Source organism: Sinocyclocheilus rhinocerous, unplaced genomic scaffold (genome assembly GCF_001515625.1).
Source record: "Sinocyclocheilus rhinocerous isolate Xijiao unplaced genomic scaffold, SAMN03320098_v1.1 scaffold700, whole genome shotgun sequence".
Lineage (NCBI taxonomy): Eukaryota > Metazoa > Chordata > Actinopteri > Cypriniformes > Cyprinidae > Sinocyclocheilus > Sinocyclocheilus rhinocerous.
In genome coordinates this window covers 56,741-67,063 of record NW_015666541.1, presented here as the reverse complement: position 1 = coordinate 67,063, position 10,323 = coordinate 56,741, and the positions used below count along the sequence as shown (strand labels likewise).

Below are 10,323 nucleotides of genomic sequence, written 5' to 3'. Positions count from 1 at the left end.
AATGGATGCTCTGCAGTGAATGGGTGCCGTCAGAATGAGAGTCCAAACAGCTGATACAAACATCACAATAATCCACAAGTAATCCACACCTCTCCAGTCCATCAGTTAATGTATTGTAAAGACAAAAGCTGAAACAAATCCATCATTAAGATTTTTTAGCGTCAATTCTGGCCAAAATACGCGTTCATAATCCATAATAACACTTCCTCCAGTGAAAATGTCCATCCCCTCTCACATCAAAATCCACTCACATATTTGTTTATCAGCTGTTTGGACTCTCATTCTGACGGCACCCATTCACTGTACATTTTCAGCAAATGCTCATTTTTTTAGTGAATCATAACTTTAAAGCTGAAGTTGAAAATACAGTCAATTCTAAACCTGCAAATCAGCTAATGAGAAAAACAAACCCAAATAATTTCCCATCTTGTCAATCAGTTCTGAATTCCATGATCCATCATATTTTACTGTGACTGTACAGCAGTGATCCAGACAGCTTATCAGCTCTTTAAAATGCAAAAAGCATAATAAACTCCACTGCATGTGTGGATATACGAAATACGAAATATAATAAATATACTTTAATTTTCTGTAAAGCTGCTTTGCAACGATTTGCATCGTTAAAAGCACTATACAAATAAACTTGAATTGAATTGAATTGAATTGATATACAGTCTGCTTTAATGGTTTTCAACATCGTTTGATCATTGTTTAATGAGTTAGTGCTGCCATGATCAATGCAAAGTGCATAAAACATCAAATGAAATTCTAATTCTTGCTTTAGGTGGCTGCTAAAGGCACAATGTTAATTGCACCAGGCAAATAATGCTGACTTTAGTGAATACGGCACAAGACTCATTTGCATACAAAGGAATCATGTTTGTGCTGAAAAGAATGACAAAGACTTAAGACTCATGACGCAGCACTGCTCCGCCGCATTCAGCGCCTGCTTAAGCTTGAACAAAACTGTTGAGTGAATTCACACCTGTGGCTCTTTCAAACCACTGAGCGTCTCGACCAGCAATAACAGCCCAGACTCGACCAATGATGTGACTTTCTAAACAGCCAGAGAAGAAAACAGCATTAGATTCATGCTAAATAATGAGTAAGTCTATATTATTATTATAACTATGATAGTTTCTAAATGTGTTTAGGCTGCAGTGTTTTCAGTCCATGCTCTTATTATTGCTAATGGCAAGAACTACAGTAGTTATTTATAAGGACAAGTACACAATATAATAAATTATGATGATTTACAGTACCAGTAGGTCTCAACAGGTGGGTAATGACCCAAAAATTTGATGCAGGTCTGTTGGGTTGTGAACAGCAAAATAAAAGCAATCAATCAATAAATAAATAAATAAATACAGTACACACACACACACACAGATATATTTGTTTGTTTTTGATTAGGCACTTTAAAGCAGAAAATTCAGTGTTGAGATGCTTCAATGATCAATAATATTGATGAAAATATAAAAGTGCAATTATGTTAATTATATGCAATTATGTAATTAACCAACTTTGCATATGAGGACAGCTATATACACTAACATTCAAAAGTAAGATACATTTGAATGTTTTTGAAATAAGTCTCTTCTGCTCACCAAGGCTACATTTATTTGTCCAAAAATAAAGTAAAATCTGAAATATTGCAAAATATTATTACAATTTAAAACAGCTGTTTTCTATGTGAATATCTGTTAAAATATAATTTATTTCTGTGATCAAAGCTGTATTTTCAGCATCATTACTCCAGTCTTCAGTGTCACATGATCTTCAGAAATCATTCTAATATGCTGATTTGCACGGCATACTGTAAGAATGTTTTCAACTCAGGAAAAACCCTGCTGAATACTGAATACAAATGAACTGGTGACACTGAAACAATGGGATGGAATACAAGTGCACTAGTAAAATGCAAAATGAGAACCAGTGCAGGACAGGCGGATGATAAGTGGGGCAGTAGAGCAGGAAACACTGCAGAACGGGACGTGTCACTCAAACCCATGCAGCGCTGCATTTGCTGGAATAAAGAGGCAGTTCTGCATAAACACAAAACACAGGATCTGTGGGCATTAGGCTCTTTTACCACGGTGAGAGGATCTGAATGGATGCGACTCAACGGTGTGCATGATAAATAGCAGCACTTCACACTCATTACCTCTTTTTGTTTCGTTTCCTTTTGTGGCTATGCGCTTTTTAAGGCGACAGAATAAAAACAGACCTTATATGCTTCTGTAGGAAAACCCTCAAATCAATAACCTGATTGGCTCTTTAAAGTGATGGGCGGGACTAGTAATGATCCTCCACACAGCAGCTGTATTTCAGTGAGTTGAGTCCACGTGTGTCTGAGATTCAGTGAAAGTGTCGACAGCGCAGAAACTCCTCTTTATTCTATCCATTATTCACCTTTACAATAACACTTACTCAGCGCTTTAGTCAAAGTGAGCACTTCATCACACAGCGCTCGTCCCGCGTCACTGCATAACAAAACAACTTCCTCAGGTAAACCTTCAGCTCGGCACCTTATTTAACACCAGAAAAACTCAACAGCAGATCCATACGGAAAACTGCAGTATATACTAGTTTCTGAAAATAAAATGTACAACAAAATGCAGTGAGATCAGTGTGTGAACAGTGTTCATGCTATATACTGACATTGCCAATTGACACTGGTTCATTTGCACTACAAAACATTACAATGTCAACTTTAGTCATTCAAACTCACCCAAACGATAGTAGCAGCAGCGCTCGTCAGCTCTCTGCTTCCCTCATATTATCTTTGATGTGGGGTTAATAAAGGCGTTCAGCTTCGCTCTAGTCCACACTCATTTTGCACACAGGGCTGACACTAAAACAATGGAATGGAATACAAGTGCACTAGTAAAATGCAAAATGAGAATTAGTGTAGGACAGGTGGATGATAAGTGGGGCAGTAGAGCAGGAAACACTGCATAACGAGACGAGCGACTCAAACCCGTGCAGCGCTGCATTTGCTGGAATAAAGAGGCAGCTCTGCATAAACACAAAACACAGGATCTGTGGGCATGAGGCTCTTTTACCGCAGTGAGAGTATATGAATGGATGCGACTCAACATTGCGCATGATAAATAGCAGCACTTCACACTCATTACCTCTTTTGTTTCGTTCCTTTTTGTGGCTATGCACTTCTTAAGGTGACAGAATAAAAACAGGTCGTATATGCTTCTGTAGGAAATCCCTCAAATCAATAATGCGATTGGCTCTTTAAACTGATGGGCGGGACTTCCTGTCAGCACTGGTAATGATCCTCCACACAGCAGCTGTATTTTCAGTGAGGTGAGGAGGAGTGTGAGTCTGAGATTCAGTGAAAGTGTCGACAGCGCAGAAACTCCTCTTTATTCTGTCCATTATTCACCTTTACAATAACACTTACTCAGCGCTTTAGTCAAAGTGAGCACTATATCACACAGAGCTCCTCGCGCATCACTGCATAACAAAACAACTTCCTCAGGTCAACCTTCAGCTACTTAACACCACAAAAACTCAACAGCGGATCCATACAGAAAACTAGTTTCTGAAAATAATATGTAGAACAAAAGCTGTAATTGACTGAGTGGCATCCAGCTATCTTCTTAGAAATACGGTTATTTTATGTTTTGAATCCTATTTCTGCAAACATTTCTAAATGTTTTATTTTCATTTCAAGTCTGTTCTGATGGGTCATGATTTGTGAACAGCAGGATAAAAATCAATGCTAAATACAAATAATAAAATGCAACTATATAATTGTGCATAGTTGGAAAGGTAAAATAAAAAAATAAATAATAGAATTAAAAATAAATAAATAAATAAATGACTTATCCTAATGTACATATATTTCGTTGCTGATATCATGTGCTTTGAAGCAGAAAACTAGTAAATTCAAACGGCTTCAAATGCTAATTAATAATTCAGATGTTTTTATTTTATTTTATTAATCATTCATCATACTAGAGATGGCAGGTCAAGTCTAGTGCATTGCATACAGTATCAATGCATACAAATGAATGTGCATACTGTGCACAGTGTTCATACTATATACTACTGAAATAGTAAGAGTAGCATGAGAGTAAACACATGTATTGGTCTTTTTGTACAAGAAATCATTACAAGCTCAACTTTAGTCTTCCGAACGACAGCAGCACACATCAGCTCTCTGCTTCCCTCATATTATCTTTGATGTGGGGTTAATAAAGGCGCTCAGCTTCGCTCTGGTCCACACTCATTTTGCACAGGGCCCGTGGGTTCACATGGGGCACATGTAAAGCCAATGAGAGCCGCTGCCATCCCATATTTCTTAGTTATGGACAGCAATGTTATTTGAGTTCAACCTACAGCCCTTCAGCAGAGGTAATAAGCCTCACAGCGGAGCTGCTGTTTCTGCATGGAGTGATAGGAATGTCATCTGCCCTCGCCTCAAGCCTGCAGACTCAATGGGAACATGGAGGAAACGTTTGTGAAATGTGTTTTAGCATTTGAGAAAAACTGTAATTTAGTTTAACGAAATAAAAATGAATAAAAACTAGGAATAAAACTAGGAATAAAATTCCACACAATTGTCCACATGGGGAAAAAAAACCCACACTAAAAACAAAAATCTTTTAAAATATAACGGTATAATGTACACTGAAAAAATTGACAGAAATTTCTCATTACAAAGAAATGGCAAGTAACACATTTAATTAAATGTTTACATTTGTTGAAGTTATTAAACAGTTACTTTTACCAGTGTTATTAAATTATTAACATTTAAAAATGTACTTTAAATAAGCTTTTCATGATAAGAAAGGTCATCGAAGTGTAAAAATAGAAGAAATGAGCATGCACAATTAAATATAGAAAACTGGAAACTGGATATTTAATTGTTCATGCTCATTTACCATTTTTTTACATTTAGATAACTTTTGCCTAATGCTACTTATAATAATAAAAAAAAAAGTCTAATATTGGTCAATGAAACCAATATATCACTGATATATGCAGCCCTAAGTGATGTTAGAAATTACACACTTCAGCTTTAAATATATGTATATGTATACACACACTTGTATATATATATATATATATATAATATATATATATATATATATATATACACACACACACACGCACAATTTTTAAATGAATTTAAGTTTTTAATTAAAAATAATATTTAATATTTTTCAAATAATTAAAAAATAGAAATACAAAAACTAAAAATTAGCTGTCTATCTGGGATATTGTTCATGCCTCAAACGATGCAGAATGATCGCTAACTCTGTGCTGCAATAGCTTTGCAAACATCACAAAAAAAACACAATAAGCCGTTTAAACAAACAAACAAACAAACAGCAACCCCAGAAGTCTTCAGCGCCGAACAAGTATGACAGACGAGAGCGGGACCTTTCAGAATGTAAACGAGAACCCAGAGGCGACGCAGCTTTCAGAGACAACACATCTACATCTGCATCGAGTGTCAGAGAAGACAATATTCACTTGAGACGTAAGTGTGCGTGCCACGGGTTCCCCTTCATTTTCAATAGCTCGGTCACAGCGGTGCATTTAGCATCAAACACACAGAAGAAAGAAATTGCACTGTCACAAAAACAGCCTTGTCTTCAGGAGATTTACTGCAGTCTCAAAGCAAAAGAAATCCATTCCTGCATCAAGCCAAATGAAGCAAACATTCCCTGACATGAAACACACAGGTCAACAGCACAGAGAACACGTTCACAATGAATCCTGCAGTATGTACTAAACACAGCCTACTATTCATTCAAACAGCATGTCAAACAGTGTGCAATACGGCCATTTTGCAATTTTAATCCAGTTTTGTGTAAAAAAAATCTCATCTTTGGCAGTCTAGAAAGATTGCACAATGTGTACAGTAAACATACTATATACTAGTTACAGCCGGGCCAATATTTGGCCATTTTGAGATTATTGGCACTGGTTGTTGTACTTGGCAGAACAGAAGCACGACATATCGCCAAAATCTACAGACAGCCTTGTCAAATGAAAATAAACAATTATATTCTATAAAATAAGCATTTCATGTCAGTAATTTCATCTAATTTCCAAACAGTACAAGCTGTGTCAAATTCATATAGAATTTCTAAACAATTTTCGCACTGTACCAAAGTACATATGTATTCTTCTCTTTTATTCCCTTATTGCATTTAATAAATGTAATTTAGTTCCATTTTTATTTTTATTGTTAATTTTTTTTTTTTTCTGATTATTTTTTAAATGTTTTATGTAAAGCACTTTGAATTTCCATTGTGCATGTATTTAACATTTAATTTAAAAGGTCATTTAATTGCCATATGCTTTAAAAGAAAATGCAACTTCAGTCATTATACTTAAAAAAATTATTAATAATAATAAAAAAAAACACTAAATTTTTTAAATGCAACACATAAATTATAATGTACAAAGATTGATGTTTTGTTAAATAAACATTTGTTTACATGTTAAAATAATTACATTTACCTCTGTTAATAAATTATTAAAGGTTTAAAAATGAACTTTTGCACAATGAGCTTTTCATGATAACAAAGGTGATTTAAGTGTAAAAATATGAGAAAGCAGCATGCACAGTTAAATATCCAATACTGGAAACTGGATATTTAATTGTTCATGCTCATTTACCTATTTTTTACATTTAACACGCGTAATGCTATTTAAAAATAAAAAAATATAATGTTGGCTGATGATATAGATATATCGTGCAACCCTAAGTATTGTTAGTGCCACAGAAATTACACACTTCTGCTTTAAAATGTACCTAGTATTTTTTAATTCATACAATTTTTAATATTTTAAAATTAATAAAAAAAAAATAATATTTTAAAATTATTTGAAATTATTATTTTTTATTTAAAATAACATTTTTAAAATACTTTTAAATTAAATTAAATAATTTAAAAACAACTCTCCTTAACAAGCTGCACAATTTGAGATATCATACATGTCACAAACGGTGATGCAAAAAACATTTAAATAAACAAATAAACAGAAACTTTAGAAAGCCCACACTGCAAAAGCTCTACAAGTTGTATGTCCATTTGAACTAAACTGTGAACAAAAGTTGCATTTGTTACGAAGCAGAAAGCGATTCATTGCGATTGATCAGGTGGATAAATATTTAAACGAGGGCAGTTTCTCCCTGAGGCTCATCATCTGCGTCTTTTAGCGAATAAGTATTCAGCGCCATTTCTCTGGCTAATTAATCTCTGTATTTAGGTAATCAAGCTGAACGCATATATTTAGCGAGGAAGAAAATGGAAAGCGGAACGATTTTGTGAGTTCACATAAAAGTGTAATTGCTTACCTGTCGATGATCCCACACATGTCCATCTGTAGATCGCTAAAATTCCCAAACAGCATCTGCTGCACTCGGATGAGATCCACTAAATGGTGTGCGGTGGTGTTCTGAATTGAGGAGTCAAAAACCTTTTATTTATTTATTTTTTAAATATCAAATGTAAATTCCTATCCCAGTCACATGTTCTTGGTTAAGTAAACATTACTTACACTACCAGAAAACAACAACAACAACAACAAAAAACTCTTATTTTATATTTTTACATGAACAATGTAATCAATAGTCTGTTTATTAAAGCCAAGTGAATCTAATCAAGTTAGTGTTTTTAAGCATTTAAAATTTATTCCAAAAAATGTAAACAATATATATTATTTGTGAACTTATGTTCAGCTATTCTTTTTAATCGTTAACTTTTAACTATTTTTGAATTATTCGGTTCATCAGTCATCAAAGCTCAGTAAATACTGGTCACAGACACAGTGTTACGTAATGGCTACGGAGGTGGAACGAGGAGACGAGGAGACACAGGCGTAAACTCAAAATACAGTCTTTTAATCCTTGCTTCGGGGAAATACAGGGCAGGCAGACACTCACGTACCACATAGGGGAATCAACTCAATAGCAGACAAAGGAATAATGGAGAACACCGGTTTTAAATACTGGAAACGTAATCAGGGAGAAACAGAAACAGGTGTGGAGCTAATTAATCAAAAACCATGGAAACAAACAAGGCAGGAGAAAGGAAACACAGAAAACCAAACCAAAACAGATCATAACCATAACAGTTCGCCCCATCCCGGAACGGCACGTCCGTGCCAGGGCGGAGTGGATGGAGGGAGGAGCCCGGAGCAGGAGGAGCCAGATGGGAATCCAGAGGCCAGCTAGGATAGTGGCCCACGGTGGAGTCGAAGGCGGGAGGAGCCATGGTGGAGATATGGCTGACCCCACCAGAGGGCCGACTGACGGAGACTGAGCTGATGGAAGAGGAGCCCATGATGGAGCAGAGCAGACGGAGAGCCAGGGTGACACTGAGGATCCGGAGGGCCAAGGCGGAGCTGAAGGCTCAGGCGACCGAGACGGTGATGCAAAAAACATTTAAATAAACAAATAAACAGAAACTTTAGAAAGCCCACACTGCAAAAGCTCTACAAGTTGTATGTCCATTTGAACTAAACTGTGAACAAAAGTTGCATTTGTTACGAAGCAGAAAGCGATTCATTGCGATTGATCAGGTGGATAAATATTTAAACGAGGGCAGTTTCTCCCTGAGGCTCATCATCTGCGTCTTTTAGCGAATAAGTATTCAGCGCCATTTCTCTGGCTAATTAATCTCTGTATTTAGGTAATCAAGCTGAACGCATATATTTAGCGAGGAAGAAAATGGAAAGCGGAACGATTTTGTGAGTTCACATAAAAGTGTAATTGCTTACCTGTCGATGATCCCACACATGTCCATCTGTAGATCGCTAAAATTCCCAAACAACATCTGCTGCACTCGGATGAGATCCACTAAAGCGCCGCCCGTCCGGATGAGACGCATGCATCCTCGGAAAACATTGAACGGGTTTCTGCAGCTGCCATCTTCTGTGTCCGGACATCCTGAGCACAAAAACAGTCAGTGGTCAGGACGTGTTTTCACAAATACACACAAAATAACACGTTTAAGCTATGGCAGTGTTATTTTAATATCAATATTATACTTTGTAATATCTATTTCATGCTTTTCTCATGCAACACAATAATGACTTTAAATTATCTTTTGTGGGTAATTTCTCAGCCAAATTTAATGTGCAATTCATATGTGATTAATTAGATTAATTAATCGCCACATTGTACATAACCAGTCATATCCAATCATATCGCAATGGAGGCATTGCCTACTCTCACGTGATTTCCCCCATTCATTCTCAATTAACCCCCCACCAAACTCACAACACACTTTAGGGGGTCTGTTAAAACTCAATGGGCTCAGGGGAGGCGAGAGAGACACGGACTCCTGCTGTAACTTTACCTGCTGGTGTCGCTGTTGGACAGTGTTTCTTTAGAAAAACGAATGATTTAACAGGCACCAGCGGAGATGGGGCTGAGGAACTGACTGGTTCTTTAAGAGGAGGCGGGAGAGGGAGGCTGGGAGGGGACACTGGAGGACAGGAGCTGGACGGAACCAGCGGAGACGTAGGAGAACTGGGTAATGCCTCCCCAAACCAGTCTATTAAATCCACTTTGAAACAGTCCATTAGTTCCTCATAATGTAGTCCAGTGACCAGTTGCAGCTCACCCTCAGCGGCGGGAGTGTGGGCGGGGCTTCCCTCCAAGCCCTCGATCTCCACCAGCACTCCCTCGGGTACGGGTGATGTTGCCGGCTCACGCACCTGGTCAGAACGGTCTTGAAACTCATGCTCCTGGGCGACGATCAGCTCAGTCGTGGTTTTGCACGCTGGCTCTCGTGTCGCGGTAGGCTCAGGCTCTCCATCTGCGGTGGGCTCAGGCATCTGCTCCATGCAGCGGGATGACGGCTGGCTGGTCTCTGGTTCGTGAGTGGGGCTGGAGATGTCCTCCTCGGCGGGGCAGACGGAGAAATACAGTCCATTTCTCTCCAGCACCCACTCCACGAAAGCGGCGAAATCCTCCTTGGGACAGTTCGCTGGTAGGCGTGCCTTACACCGCTCGCTCAGGCTTGTGTGATAGAATATGCAGAGCGAGCGATCCGGGAAGTGTGTAAGGCACGCCAGATCTACAAAGTCCCTGGTATGGTCCTCCAGCGAACGGTCCTGTTGCTCCAGGCAAAGGAGTTGAACGGCTGGGATTGCCATTCCGGAAGAGGGGAGAAACAAAACATGTGTGTGTGTGTGTGTGTGTGTGCATATATATATATATATATATTAGGGCTGTCAATCGATTGAAATTTTTAATGTAATTAATCACATACTTTTGCTGTGATTAATCGCGATTAATCGCACACTTCATGAAATTAAGCATAGACCATTTATCTT

The 10,323-nt window shown here is 37.7% G+C and overlaps 1 protein-coding gene across 1 annotated transcript in view; it reads right to left on the bottom strand.

The window, feature by feature from the left end:
- The window catches only part of cntnap3 (contactin associated protein family member 3), a gene marked incomplete at its 5' end in the record, with an annotated part of 97,137 nt that overhangs the window by 46,023 nt on the left and 40,791 nt on the right, over positions 1-10,323 (bottom strand). Inside the window, 3 exon segments of the mRNA XM_016544049.1 lie at positions 1,038-1,053; positions 4,699-4,728; positions 8,754-8,929. Coding sequence (XP_016399535.1) covers positions 1,038-1,053; positions 4,699-4,728; positions 8,754-8,929 — 222 coding nt within the window.